General features: G+C 33.2%; 1 protein-coding gene across 1 annotated transcript; it reads right to left on the bottom strand.

Annotated features, from left to right (window-relative positions):
• Positions 1-4,278: 4,278 nt before the first annotated feature.
• hspb1 (heat shock protein, alpha-crystallin-related, 1) lies at positions 4,279-14,947 on the bottom strand. Its single transcript, XM_056457234.1, has 3 exons — positions 14,442-14,947; positions 6,611-6,674; positions 4,279-4,532 (listed from the first exon to the last, which is right to left on the bottom strand). The coding sequence occupies exons 1-3, from the start codon at positions 14,833-14,835 to the stop codon at positions 4,382-4,384; spliced, it is 609 nt and encodes a 202-aa protein (XP_056313209.1). The 5' UTR covers positions 14,836-14,947; the 3' UTR covers positions 4,279-4,381.
• Positions 14,948-15,959: the final 1,012 nt, after the last annotated feature.

Consider the following 15,959-nt stretch of genomic DNA (forward strand, 5'->3'; position numbering starts at 1 on the left):
ATCTAGATTAGGCTAAATTACTAATAATAATTATGCATGATCATGTACACTCACCGGCCACTATGTTAGGTACACCTGTCCAACTGCTCCTTAACACAAATTTCTAATCAGCCAATCACATGGCAGCAGCTCAATGCATTTAGGCATGTAGACATGGTCAAGATGATCTGCTGCAGTTCAAACTGAGCATCAGAATGGGGAAGAAAGGTGATTTAAGTGATTTTGAACGTGGCATGGTTGTTGGCTCTGAGTATTTCATAAACTGCTGATCTACTGGGATTTTCACGCACAACCATCTCTAGAGTTTACAGAGAATGGTCTGAAAAAGAGGAAATATCCAGTGAGTGGCGGTTCTGTGGGTGCAAATGCCTTGTTGATGCAAGAGGTCAAAGGAGAATGGCCAGACTGGTTCCAGCTGATAGAAAGGCAACAGTAACTCAAATAAGCACTCGTTACAACCGAGGTCTGCAGAAGAGCATCTCTGAACACACAACACGTCCAACCTTGAGGCGGATGGGCTACAGCTGCTGAAGACCACACTGGGTGCAACAATAAAAATAATCAACTGAGGCTACAATTCACAGAGGCTTGCCAAAATTGGACAATAAAAGATTGGAGGAACGTTGCCTGGTCTGATGAGTCTCGATTTCTGCTGCCACATTTGGATGGTAGGATCAGAATTTGCCGTCAACAGCATGAAAGCATGGCTCTATCCTTCAATTAAATTTTTCCAATTCACCTTTATTTGTATAGCGCTTTTACAATGTAGATTGTGTCAAAGCAGCTTCACATAAAAGATCATAGTAAATTGAAACAGTGTCAGTTCAGTTTTCAGTGTTTAAGTTCAGTTTAGCGCCTTATATATATATATATATATATATATATATATATATATATATATATATATATATATATATACTGTAAACAGTTCAGGCTGGTGGTGGTGGTGTAATGGTGTGGGGGATATTTTCTTGGCATACTTTGGGTCCATTGTACCAATAGAGCATCGTGTCAACACCACAGCCTATCTGAGCATTGTTCCTGACCATGTCCATCCCCTTATGACCACAGTGTCTCCATCTTCTGATGGCTACTTTCAGCAGGATAACGCACACGCGTCATAAAGCGTGAATCATCTCAGACTGGTTTCTTGAACATGACAATGAGTTCACTGTACTCAAATGGCCTCCACAGTCACCAGAGCCCAATCCAATAGAGCACCTTTGGGATGTGGTGGAACGGGAGATTCACATCATGGATGTGAATAGGCTCTTTGCTGTTTACAATATACATGCTACCCCTGGGAGACATTATTAGAAGACATGGGATCAGCTTTCACTGTTATGTAGATGATACTCAATTATATATTTCAACTAAACCTGACGAGACGTCTAAACTGTCCAAGCTAACTGAGTGTATTAAAGATGTTAAAGACTGGATGACCAACAATTATCTTCTCTTAAACTCAGACAAAAGAGAATTATTACTTATTGGGCCTAAATCCTGTACACAGCAGATCTCACAACTTGACCTACAATCAGAGGGATACAAAGTTAGCGTTAGCTCTACTATAAAAGATCTGGGTGTCATATTAGACAGCAATTTAACTTTTAAAAATCATATATCCCATGTCACAAAAACTGCTTTCTTTCATCTGAGAAATATCGCTAAGTTACGAAGTATGCTATCCATCTCAGATGCAGAAAAGCTAGTCCATGCTTTTATGACTTCTAGGCTGGACTACTGTAATGCTCTGTTTGCTGGCTGCCCAGCATCCTCTATTAACAAACTTCAATTAGTACAAACTGCAGCTGCCAGAGTTCTAACCAGGTCTAGAAAATTTGATCACATCACCCCAATTTTATCCTCCTTACACTGGCTGCCTGTTAAGTTTCGTATTGAATTTAAAATATTGCTTCTTACATATAAAGCTCTAAATAATCTAGCTCCTGCTTATCTAACCAATCTTCTGTCTCGCTACAATCCAACTCGCTCTTTAAGATCTCAAAACTCAGGGCTTCTGGTAGTACCTAGAATAGCAAAGTCAAGTAAAGGAGGTCGAGCCTTCTCATTTATAGCTCCTAAACTCTAGAATAGCCTTACTGATAACATCCGAGGCTCAGACACACTCTCCCAATTCAAAACTAGATTAAAGACCTATCTTTTCAGTAAAGCATACACTTAGTGCACCACTTAGGGGGCTTCCACACAGGTTATGCATCTTGTTGATGTACACTGTGAACAGCAGCTACGCTAATTATTCTCTTTATTCTCCATTTCCACCTGGGGATACTCTTCCCGAGGCCCTCAGACTATGCAGAGTCACTGATTCGATCCAAGACCAACGACGAGATGATCCCAAGGTTTCCATATCCTGGACCAGGCCGAATCCTGAGCAGCTACTGTGATGGTCATGGAAGAGTGGAGAACATGAGACTGATTCCTGTGACGCTCCAGGGACAGACGAGTCTTCGCTGAGGCCAGCTTCCAGCCTCCGCCACTGAGACTGCAGCTCTGCACAAGACGTTTGGCCAGCGGAGAAATTAAAATGGTCGTGCCCAACTGAGCCTGGTTTCTCTCAAGGTTTTTTTTTCTTCACTTCCGCCTTTAGTGAAGTTTTTTTTCCCTCTCCGCTGTCGCCACTGGCTTGCATGGTTCAGGATCTGTAGAGCTGCGCATCGATGGATTTGCTCTTCAGTGTTGTCTCAGTAGTGATTATTAAACCACACTGAACTGAACTAAACTGAACTGAACTTAAACACTACAAACTGAACTACACTGTTCCTATTTACTGTGACCTTTTATGTGAAGCTGCTTTGACACAATCTACATTGTATAAGCACTTTACAAATAAAGGTGAATTGAATTGAATTGAATGTGCAGCCGACAAATCTGCAGCAACTGTGATGCTATCATGTCAATATGGAGCAAAATCTCTGAGGAACATTTCCAGTACCTTGTTGAATCTATGACACAAAAGATTAAGGCAGTTCTGGAGGCTAAAGGGGTCAAACCCGGTACTAGTAAGGTGTACCTAATAAAGTGGCCAGTGAGTGTAGTTCAACAACACTAGTAATTATTACTTATTGTAGTATTTACCATAAATTACTATAGTATTTGGTTCTTGTGGGTTCTTTCTGTAAATCTGTAAATACTATAATATATTATAATTATATCTACACTTTACTATAGTATAGTTCAAAACACTATTAATTAGTTCTTCCATTCATTCTCTTTTTGGCTTAGTCCCTTTATTAATCAGGGGTTGCCACAGCGGAATGAACCACCAACTTATCCAGCATACATTTTACACAGCGGATGCCCTTCCAGCTCCAGCCTATCATCCATACACACTCATTCACAGACATACACTACGGACAATTTAGCTTACCCAATTCACCTGTACCGCATGTCTTTGGACCTGTGGGGGAAATCGGAGCACCCGAAGGAAAACCACGTGAACGCTGGCAGAACATGCAAACTCCACACAGAAATGCCAACTGACCCAGCCGAGGCTCGAACCAGCGACCTTCTTGCTGTGAGGCAACACACTACCTACTGCGCCACCACGTCACCCTAACTAGTACTTAGTATTTACTATAAATTTACTGTAAACTATACGTTTTAATTGAGAGCATTATTAAATCATTTAAAATACATAACATGTTTGGATCATCAATGGACTGCCTCAATGTGCATCTGTTGATCCCAGAGTCTTGAATTAGGATATTCAGAAAAACGGCTCACGGTGGGAAAGCATTTATTACAGTAATTTAGCAAATTATGTAAGATCTCTCCATACAAAAAACCCAGAGAGAGCGATGTGAAGACTCCCTGCTGTTCACCACTGATGTTCATTTACTGCAGTTACACTGAATATGTATAATACAAACAAACTGAAATAAACTTTTCTCAGGATGAAACAGAATCAAGGACTCATTGAAAACTGTATTAGATCAGTAGATATAACACCATCACCTATTATTGGCCTTTCTGGTGTGATGCCTGACTATTACAGTACTGTATGCATTACCCACTTTTTAAACTTCGTGGCCTTTCTTACATTGCTTCTGAAAGAGACCTCGGCCACCCTCGCATGCACGGTTGATGAAAGATGTACTGTATTTTATGAAATTAAAAAAAGATTAGACACCCCCTTCAAAGACATAGGAGAACCTAAAATTTGGAAGCCCTTTCTTTCTTATGTTAAAACTCTCCAGCTTGATCTAGACTGATCACCCCTGCAATCCCCTTCATAATAATAATAATAATACATAATAACAGTTGGTAACCCTTTATTGACTTGCATATTGACATTGCTGTTTACATGTAGGCATCGGTCTCTCATTTGTTAATTTATTTGATTGATTAATCTCTGGGTTTATTTCGTGGTGCTGACGGTGGTCTTGTTGACAGGGATGTTGACTTCAGAGGCCTGGATGGCAGGTTTGGGCAGCGGAGCTTCGACAGTCAGGACTCCTTCTGGAGAAAGGCAGGAGCAGATCTTCTCTGAGTCCACACCAGAGGGCAGACTGGAGCAAAACACCAAAAACATCACTATTATTACAACAAGGCAACAGTATTTCCAGTATTAAAAGAGAAGATCATGTTAAACACTGATTTATGCACATTACAACCCTTTCAGCTCACTGTTGTTATGCTTAGAATAAAACAAATATTATTTGGAAAAATATAATATAATATAATATAATATAATATAATATAATATAATATAATATAATATATAATATAATATAACATAACATAACATAACATAATATAATATGATACAATATAATATAATATAATATAATATAATATAGTATAATATAATATAATATAGTATAATATAATATAATATAATATAACATAACATAACATAACATAATATAACATAACATAACATAATATAATATAATATAACATAACATAACATAATATAACATAACATAATATAATATAATATAATATAACATAACATAACATAATATAACATAACATAATATAATATAATATAATTTAATATAATATAATATAATATAACATAACATAACATAAAATAATATAATAAAATATGCTATAATATAATATAATATAAAATAATATAATATAATATAAAATAATATAATATAATATAATATAATATAATATAATATAATATAATATAATATAATATAATATAATATAAAATAATATAATATAATATAATATAATATAATATAATATAATATAATATAATATAATATAATCTAATAAAATATAATATAATATAATATAATATAATATAATATAAAATAATATAATATAAAATAATATAATATAACATAATATAATATAATATAATATAATATAATATACAATAATATAATAAAATAAAATATATGATATAATATAATATAATTTAATATAATATAATCTAAAATAATATAATAAAATATAATAAAATATAATATAATTTAATATAATAAAATATAATATAATAAAGTATAATATAAAATAATATAATAAAATAAAATATAATATAATATAATATAATATAATATAATATAATATAATATAATATAATATAATATAATATAATATATAATAAAATAATATATAATATAATATAATATAATATAATATAATATAATATAATATAATATAATATAATATATAATAAAATAAAATATAATATAATATAATATAATATAATATAATATAATATAATATAATATAATATAATATATAATAAAATAATATATAATATAATATAATATAATATAATATAATATAATATAATATAATATAATATAATATAATATAATATAATATATTGACAACTGGTGACACGGTGGCTTAGTGTTTAGCACTGTCGCCTCACAGCAAGAAGGTCGCTGGTTCAAGTATTGGCTGGGTCAGCTGGCAATCTCTGTGTGAAATTTGCATGTTCTCCCCGTGTTGGCGTGGGTTTCCTCCTGGTGCTCCGGTTTCCCCCACAGTCTAAACACATGTGCTATAGGGAAATTGATTAACTAAAATTGTCCTTAGTGTATGAGTGTTTGTGTGGATGTGTGGAGTTAAAAATGCAGTGAAAAGCTGTGCATCACAAAGATTTATTCATTCATTCATTTTCAGCTTAGTCTCAATTTCAGAGGTCGCCACAGTGGAATGAACCGGCAACTATTCCAGCATATGTTTTACACAGTTGATTCCCTTCCAGCTGCAACCCAGTACTGGGAAACACCCATACACACTCATTTAAACACACTCATACACTAAGGCCAATTTAGCTCATCAATTCCCCTATAGCGCATGTGTTTGGACTGTGGGGGAAACCGGAGCACCCGGAGGAAACCCACGCCAACACGGGCAGAACATGCACATCTAACTCCACACAGAAATGCCAGCTGACCCAGCAGAGACTCGGACCAGCGACCTTCTTGCTGTGAGGTGACAGTGCTCACCACTGAGCCACTGTGTCGCCTGTAACAATGTAAAATGTTATGCAATGTGATGCATGAATCATTGTCAAGAGTCCTTATCTCCCATTTTCTCAGAAAACCGAGAGACTCTTGATCCTCCCTATCTAGTGTGCTTGAAGTGATGTCTGGAGAATCTCAGTACTTACGTGTATTTCCTGGTGAAGCATCTGGAAACGAAGCCATGTTCATCCTTTCTCTCCTCATGTTTGCCTGCAGACAAAGAAGAAACAAGTTAAAGAGCACCTATTATGGAAAAATCACTTTTAAAGGCTGTTAAACACAGTTGTGTGTCAGCAGTGAGTGAATATAACCAACCTATAATGGTACAAATGAATTAATTCTATATTTTTACTATCAGACTTGATCAAAACAGTCTGCAGAAATACTTTGATTGACATTCTCCCTTTGTATGTGTCATCAGAGGAGGAAAGCCCCGCCCACTAGTGTCCATCTCTCCCTCATTAGCATAAACAGCAGCCCTGAGTGAGAAGCAGCCGTCTGTCCACTAGCTAGTGTTTGAGCTGCTGAAGATATTGTCAGCATAGACTAAGAGGATTATAGATGTGGAGTTTTAGATGAAGCACAAATGAACAGCGAGAGGAGTCTACTGACACATTCTCACACATTGGCATTCACATCACGTTCAGTCTACAGATCAAGCCACTGTTATACAATGGCTTGCATAATTACCCTAACTTTATCCTAGTTAACCTAGTTAAGCCTTTAAATGTCACTTTAAGTTGAATACAGTGTCTTGAAAAGTATCTAGTAAAAGCAGAATAAAACCATTTGAGTGTGAGTAAATCATGAGGGAGTTTTCATTTGTGGGTGAACTATCCCTTTAAGAGTTCTTGCTCTCGGTGTCCTGTAAACTCTGGCTGACCCAGTGGGTAACCAACACCAGCTCTGTTTGTTTAGACAACACATCTGAAAGCTCATCTTCTGACAGATTGGCACAGTGATGGTCATGATATGAGGATCGGTAAAAGTCCAGCGTGTCTGATTCATAAGATAAAGTTAACTTCACAATCTGACGCTTTCACAATGAGAGGAAATGAAGGGTGGGACTCTACACTATCGGTCTTTAATGCATTACTTCACTTTCTGATCATTTAAAAACTCTCTTTTCATCCAACATGTTAATTTCTTTCTTTATTCCAAACTGCCCCAAATGAAAAAAGTAATATATAGTGATTTATAGCAAATACTGTGGTGTTTTAGAAACATATTATAGTAAAACACCCTATCAGACTAAATATAATTAAAATGATTTTAAAAACACTAAAGTAAATCAAACGGAATGAAAACAAATCAAATAAAATCAAATTGAATCATATCGAATAAAATAAAAAAGGAATCAATCTGAATCAAATCAAATAAACCAAATCAAATCAAATTAAACTGAATTCAATAAAATATCTTTTATTATAATAAAATAAAATAAAATAAAACAATCAAATCTAATCAAATGAATCAAATCAAACTGAATTCAATAAAATATCTTTTATAATAATAAAATAAAATCAAACTGAATCAAATCTAGTGGAATTAAATTCACTCAAATTAATTCGAATCAAATCAAATTGAAAAAAAAAAAAAAAAACAAAAAAAAAATCAAAGTAAATTAATTAGAACAAAATGGAATCAAACCGAATCAAATCAAACCGAACCAAACCGAATCTAACCGATCCGATATGAACCAAACCAAACCAAATAGAATAAAATACATTTAAATAAAATGTAATCAAACCAAATTAAATCAAATGGAATTAAATCCAATCCAATTAATTAGAATCAAATCAAATGGAATCAAATCAAACCGAATCAAATCAAATCAAACCAAACCGATCCAAACCAAACCAAATAGAATAAAATAAAATAAACTAAATTTAAATAAAATGCAATCAAACGAATCAAATCAAATCAAACTAAAATAAACTGAACCAAACCAAATCAAATCAAATGGAATTAAATTCAAACAAATTAATTCAAATCAAATCAAATGTAATCAAATCTAATAAAATAAAGTAGAAAATGGAATCAAACCAAACCAAATCAAATGAAAACAAATCAAACTAAACCTAATCAAAAATCTAATCAAATAATTATAAAATAAAATAGATTTAATATAACTATGTTGTATAAAGTCAGTGAAGTTACTGTATATTATGAGGCGCCGTGTAGGATTTAAATCAAACTTTGCTTATCAACACACACATAAACACATGCATATACACCTATAAATTACTCGCATATACACCTATACTTTTAGATGTTCAAAACAACATATATGAAACTTGTGTATATACATATAAACTTGACACACGCATACACTCACACACACACACGCACATACATATAAACTCCATTTATGCAAACACTACGACACACGCGCACATACATATATACTCCATCCATGCAAACACACCCACATTAACACACGCACATACATATATATATTCCATCCATGCACACACACCCACACTAACACACGCACATACATATAAACTCCATCTATGCAAACACACCCACACACACGCGCACATACATATAAACTGCATCTATGCAAACACACCCATATATATATATAGTGACTTGTGTATATACATATATGCAAGTGATTTCATATGTGAGTGCGCAAGAATTTTTCACTTTAAACGGAAGGTATTTCAGTATAACAGGAAGTTATCTCAGTTCATAAAAAAGAAGTCATTTCAGTGTAAAAGTCACAGCCAAACGAAATATATCATTATTTATAATTATAAGCATGTATCAGGTAATTTCAATTAGCCGTGTTGTAGTGAAATCTATCCTATCTTCAAGCTTATGAAATATAAATAATGTGATTAATTGAGGTATTAGGTCTTTTGATTATTGAAAACATTACATGACTGCTCCAGCAAAATGTTTATTAAAAATCCTCAAATAAATGAAAGCAGTAGGTTTAATCAATACACGGTCACATATAAAGTATATAATATTATTTATTATTAGAATAAATACATTGTTGTCTAATATGATTTTCTGCATGGTGTCGCAATCCTTAATGGGTTATCCTTAATCCTTAATAGGGTCCACACTTCAGTCCAGAATGTGGCAGGAATGCACATTGTTGGTTTGCCAGCTGCCATTAATGAGAAAATAAGACGAAGTAAGCTATTTTGCCACGTTTCTCCATTTGAATGACCATGATGAACAGTGATAGCGCTAACGTTACAGACGCAATTAACATTTTGCGAAATGTTCTTGCTTCGCCGACTATAATAAGATCCATATCTAATTCAGTGGAGTCAAATGTGTCCCCTTCAGCTGAACTGCAAACAGAATCTGAATTGCGCAATTTGTTTCGCCATCAAGGCCCGCAGCTCAAGACTGCGGTCGCGCCATCTGCGGTTCAGAGACAGACGGTCACGCTATCTGTGCTTTAAATTGTAGTGCGCGTCTACTCTGTGTTTTGCGGTAGACTAAAGACGCGTGTGTTTAATGCGCTGCAGTTTTATAATCTTGTTTCACTTTTATTCGCCTGACTATATCATCCTCATTGCAATTAGCACAAGTAAATAAAGCACCGAAAAACGTCACGGCTATCAAGATCACTTTGAAATTCACGTTGATTTGCATGAGATAAAAAATTACTTAATGCTTTCCATTCACACTGAAAAGTTAACGCACATCCACATATAAATCACCTGCAAATATGCACAACTTTGTATACGTTTGTGTATCTTGTTTTGGATGTTTGCTCGACTGTTTAACGGGTGTTTATGCATGCTGGGAGTTGTATGTGTGTGGGTGTGTTAGATGGAGTATTTATGGATGTGCGTGTGTTAATGTGGGTGTGTTTGCATAGATGGAGTATATATGGATGTGCGTGTGTAAATGTGGGTGTGTATGCGTGGATGGAGTTTATATGTATGTGCGTGTGTTAATGTGGGTGTGTTTGCATGGATGGAGTATATATGTATGTGCGCGTGTGTCGTAGTGTTTGCATAAATGGAGTTTATATGTATGTGCGTGTGTGTGTGTGAGTGTATGCGTGTGTCAAGTTTATATGTATATACACAAGTTTCATATATGTTGTTTTGAACATCTAAAAGTATAGGTGTATATGCGAGTAATTTATAGGTGTATATGCATGTGTTTATGTGTGTGTTGATAAGCAAAGTTTGATTTAAATCCTACACGGCGCCTCATAGTATATGATTCTTCACTCAATAAAGATTAAGGAATATATAGATTTATACTATTTTACTAATATCCAACACATTTTTGGCACTTAATGTTGTTCTGTGGGCCTATTAATACACTATTGCAATATGAATAATCTATCACTTTTTTATCTAGAACAATGTTTACGACAGTGAGATAAATATATTTAATTTTAAAAACTTTTTAGAATAATACTTTACGTGTTCATTTCTTTCTTTATTCCAAACTGCCCCACAATAAAAGAATAATATAGTGATTTATAGCAAATACTTTTGGAAACATAAAGTACTCTATCAGACCTTAAAGCACTTCCAGAATGCAAATTTCCTGATCTTTTACTTCTTTCTTTCCTCCAAATTACCCCACATGAAGATAAAAAGTATATAGTAATTTATAGTAAATATTGCAGTATTTTTGAACCATACTATATATTAAAGCACTTGAACAAATCTGTTGTGGTGATTCTACAGTTGCTGTTAACACAACAACTCTATTAATATAAACAAATAGCCCAATGCAGTCTTCTACAACTATAGGGTGTATTATACTGCAATACACCACAGTTTACTGTAGTAATAACTAAAGTATACTACAGTGGTTATTACAGTTTATCAGTGGCTGATGGAGAGAGGGAGGAGTCTCTTGCAGAAGTATTCATGGAAACTCTGTAGTGCAATATTATGTTGCCATATTCAAAATAGAAATATAGCTATATTAAAATAAATGTTGTGAAGAATTGCACTCTATAATGTGTTTTAATGTTTTAGACATTAAATATAGATGTAAATAAGTGTACAAATATTTCAAATATTTTGAAAACTATATAAAAATGGGCAAATTTGTAGTTATAGAACATATTTTTACATAAATATATATTTATTAAACATTTTTTAAATATAAAATATCGTCTTACCTCCATGTTTATGCTCATTATGGATCAAATGTTTCTAAAATGCTTACTTTTTTATTTTAGGATGATTTGGGGTTTGATCCTGGTTGAATCCTGGTTGCGTTAAATTTTTAAGTTGATACAAATTAACCTTATGAGTCCATTGAACTTATATTATGTTAAACTGATTTAAAACAGCTTGCATAACTTAGAAAATTAAGTTAGAACATGATTAACTTTTATAATGACCTAAAAACATATGCTGTCTGGACTAAGTGATCATATAATTTTTTACAGTGTAGGAGTCTCTTCCTTAATGTTAACCTTTCATAGTAATAAAGTTAAAGGGATAGTTCACCCAAAAATTTCAATTCGCTCACTATTTTACTCCCCCTTGTGTGGTTGCAAACCCTTTATAAGTTTATTTCTTCTCTTGAACACAGAAGAAGATATTTTAAAGAAAGCCAAAAAAACTGTAACCACTGACTCCAGTATGAAAAACAAATACAATGGAAGTCAATGGTTACCCGTTTTCAACTTTCTTTAAAATATATTCTTTTATGTTCAACAGAAAAAAGAAGAAAGTCGAACATGTTTAAAACAAGTGGGTAAATGATGACAGACTTTTTATTTTGGGTGAACTATGCCTTTAAATAAAAAAAGAGCAACATCTGAGCCTTGTGTTGAGGATGCACAGCTTCCTTCAGTGTATAACTCTATCCTATTTCAACTCTAAATATCCTACAGATGCTGTTTTGAACTGTGCTTGGCTCCAGCGTCGTAATATCTCAGGAATTTAGTTGGCTGCTCTTGTCAGCCCCCACCCAACACAACACAAAAGGTCTCCAGCAAGGCCTGTTATTCATGCATTCATTTCACACTTGACCACCTCTCTTCCTCACTGAAGCCTGCAGTTGTGCACATAATAAAGCATGCTTTAGAAGATAAGAAACTAAACTGGGGGGTTCCCACACAAAGTTGGATTAAATGTGGACAAACACAATCATGGGGGGGGGGGTATCATTATTAGTTTGAATAGCATTTTTAATTCAACATTATTGACAAGTCATGATTCAAAGTCATAAAAGGTCTGACTAAGACAAAATACTAAGCCAAAAATGATACTGTCATAAAGCGAAAATTACATCCTTAGTCTAAAACTAAAACTATGACCAAATTTAAATAATAATGTAATACATTTTGGTGAAAATCTATAATTATGATATGCAAATAATAGCACTAGATACATTTAATAAGAGATAAACATTTATGACATTAAATAAAAGTAAAAATTATTGAATATTTTATTAATAATAATTTATTTTGATAAAAAAAAAAAAAAAAAAAAACGCAATTATAAAATACAGAGGGATAATTATAAGGAACTAATATTTGACCATTGGGTTAATAAAGCCAGCATTTTTAGAGTGCACTTTTTTTTTAATGTACTGTCATCAATCAATAAGCATCATTCTTATTTAACCTCCTATAGGGCTTGAGTGTCCACATACATGGCTATTTAAAATACTTATGGCATATGAAATGTCCCAAACACTATTTTTAACTGTCCAAAATGGGAAAAAAATTTGTTTTTACTCTCTGATAGTCAAAGCAAGTTAAAAAAAAATTCAATGTTATATATGCATTAAATAAAATCCAGGAAAAAGTGTTTTATGTAAATTCAGACCCCGAGTCCACATATATGGACATCATTTTACTCTAAAAGTACATCATATGAAAATATAATACTTAGATTTTTATACTAATTGGGTTCTAATAAGCCCAAATAGCAAAGTGAAATAAAAAAATGCATGTAAAAAACACCTTGGGTCTTAAGAGGTTAAGATCTTTGTTAATCAAGGATTATAAAATGTAGGTGTACTGGAAATATTCTGCCATTTTCTTCATTTTTTTGACAGATTTTTTTTTTCCTGCATCAATAGTACAGACATTGTAGAAGCATAAATCAAATCGAATCGAATAAAATCAAATGGAATCAAATCTAATTGAATCAAATTGAATAAAAGAATTTTAAATAAAAGGAAGCAAATCAAATGGAATCAAATCATATCAAATCAAATAAATGAAAGTAAAATGGAATCAAACTGAGTTAAATCAAATCAAATCAAATTGAATCAAATAAAAACAAATCAAATCAATTCAAATGAATCAAACAAACAAAATAAAATGCAATCAAAACAAAACAAATCAAACTGAATCAAATCAAATGGAATTGAATCGAATCAAATCAAATAAAAACAAATCAATTCAAACAAAATCAAATCAAATTAATTCAAACAAAAATAAAAATAAAAATAAATAAAACTAAATAAAATCAAAACAAACAAATCAAATCACATCAAATCAAATAAATGAAAATAAAATGGAATCAAACTGAATTAAATCAAATCAAATTGAATCAAATAAAAACAAATCAAATCAATTCAAATGAATTAAACAAATCAAAACAATCAAAACAAAACAAATAAAATTAAATGGAATCAAACTGAATCAAATGAAATTGAATCGAATCAAATCAAAACAAATCAAATCAATTCAAACAAAATCAAATCAAAACAAATCCAAACAAATCAAACAAATATAAATAAAAATATATAAAACTGAATAAAATCAAAACAAACAAATCAAATCAAATGGAATCAAATCAAATGGAATAAAATAAAGTGGAATTAAACTGAATCAAATCAAGTTGAACAGAATCAAATCAAACTAAACCAAATCAAATGGAATAAAACAGAATAACATAAAAAGAAAATCAAATTGATTCAAAAATCAAATCAAATCAAATTGAATCTAATCGAATAAAATATAATTAATTAAAATAAAACCAAACGGAATCAAATCAAACACAAACTCACCCGTGATCTCCAGCACCCCGTCTTTGGTTTTGACGTTCAGCTCCTCGGGGGCGAAGTGATTGACATCCAGGCTGATCTTCCAGGAGTCTCCGGTCTGCTTGATCTCCGACATCCCAGAGCTCAGCTGTCTAGTAAGTGCCCGTCCGTAATTCGGGGCCATCATAGGTGGCATCATAGGGGGCACCGGCGGGCCCTGCATTAAAGCAGCAACATCCGGCTGTCCGAAAGGTCGCATATACCCCGGCCAGTGTGTGCTGGGAAACGTCAACATCTCCTCGGATAAAGTAGGCATCCCGAAAGACTGATCGAAGAGTCTGCTGCCCTGATACCAGTCCCGAAACGGGTCCCAGGACGGGCTGCGCATGAAAGTGAATGGGATGCGTCTCTCAGCCATTGCTGCTGAAGTTTCGAAGAGTTGTTTTTCGGCTTGGTTCAGAGTGTGCGTGTTCTGATTGTTTGCATGAGGCTAAGACTTTATAAGAGGAGTTTGTGGAGGACACTCCCATTTCAGTGCACTCATGCAACAGCCCCGTCCTGTCTGGATATTTATAGAAGTGACTAGAATGTCTATTCAGGGACAGCCCTCGCATGAGGAAGGAATCTGAGGCAAAGGCTGATAGTGGTGTATTAAACACTACAATGTTAAAAATTAGCTGTAAATTAGATATTTGTATACTGTGATTCACATTTCCCTTATTCTATTATATATATTCTATTATATTCCCTTTTCTGCTTTTGAATTGCATTATGGGAGCTTGATCTTTCTTCCAACAACTTTTTACGTTGAAAAGTTTGAAAAAAAAATGACTTTCATGAACATATTTAATAGTTTAAAGTGATATGTTGACTGAGTTGGGGTTGTATATCACTAGGCATGGACTGGTATAACATTCTGACAGTATGATTTCAACTCTGAAATCTGGACTTTAGTAGTAGTAGTAGTAGTAGTAGTAAAACTTTATTGTCCTTGTGCACAATGAGTGTGTATGGATGCCCTCCCAGTACTGGGTTGCAGCTGGAAGGGCATCCGCTGCGTAAAACATATGCTGGATAAGTTGGCGGTTCATTCCACTGTGGCGACCACTGATTAATAAAGGGACTAAGCCAAAAATAAAATGAATGAATGAATGAATAATGTTAAACACAAAAGAAGATATTCTGAAGAAAGCTGAAAACCTGTAACCATTGACTTCTATAGCCTTTGTTTTTCTTAGCATGGAAGTCAATGGTTACAACTTTCTCAAAATATCTTCTTTTGTGTTCAACCCTGTATATTATTTAATGTTATTATATTTTAAACCTTAATATCCTTTTTGGACACTTTGGTACACTTACAAATTATTTTAAAATGCAAATGCATTAGATATATTAGAGGACAAAAGCAAGTGTTTGGTGCAAAATAGTAAAGCAGTAAAGATAAGTTATGATTTTTAGTGTTATAATTACTGCATTTTGACTTTTTATTTACTAACTCCAGCTTTTTTGTCATATTATTAACTTGGTATCTCACAATTCTAA

This window comes from Danio aesculapii, chromosome 5, assembly GCF_903798145.1.
Source record: "Danio aesculapii chromosome 5, fDanAes4.1, whole genome shotgun sequence".
NCBI classification, from domain to species: Eukaryota; Metazoa; Chordata; class Actinopteri; order Cypriniformes; family Danionidae; genus Danio; species Danio aesculapii.

Coding starts and splice junctions, on each gene's coding strand:
- hspb1 (XM_056457234.1), bottom strand. CDS start 14,835: ATGGCTGAGAGACGCATCCCATTCACTTTCATGCGCAGCCCGTCCTGG. Junction 6,675..14,441: donor CGGGGTGCTGGAGATCACGG/GTGAGTTTGTGT, acceptor CTTTGTCTGCAG/GCAAACATGAGGAGAGAAAG. Junction 4,533..6,610: donor TGCTTCACCAGGAAATACAC/GTAAGTACTGAG, acceptor GTTTTGCTCCAG/TCTGCCCTCTGGTGTGGACT.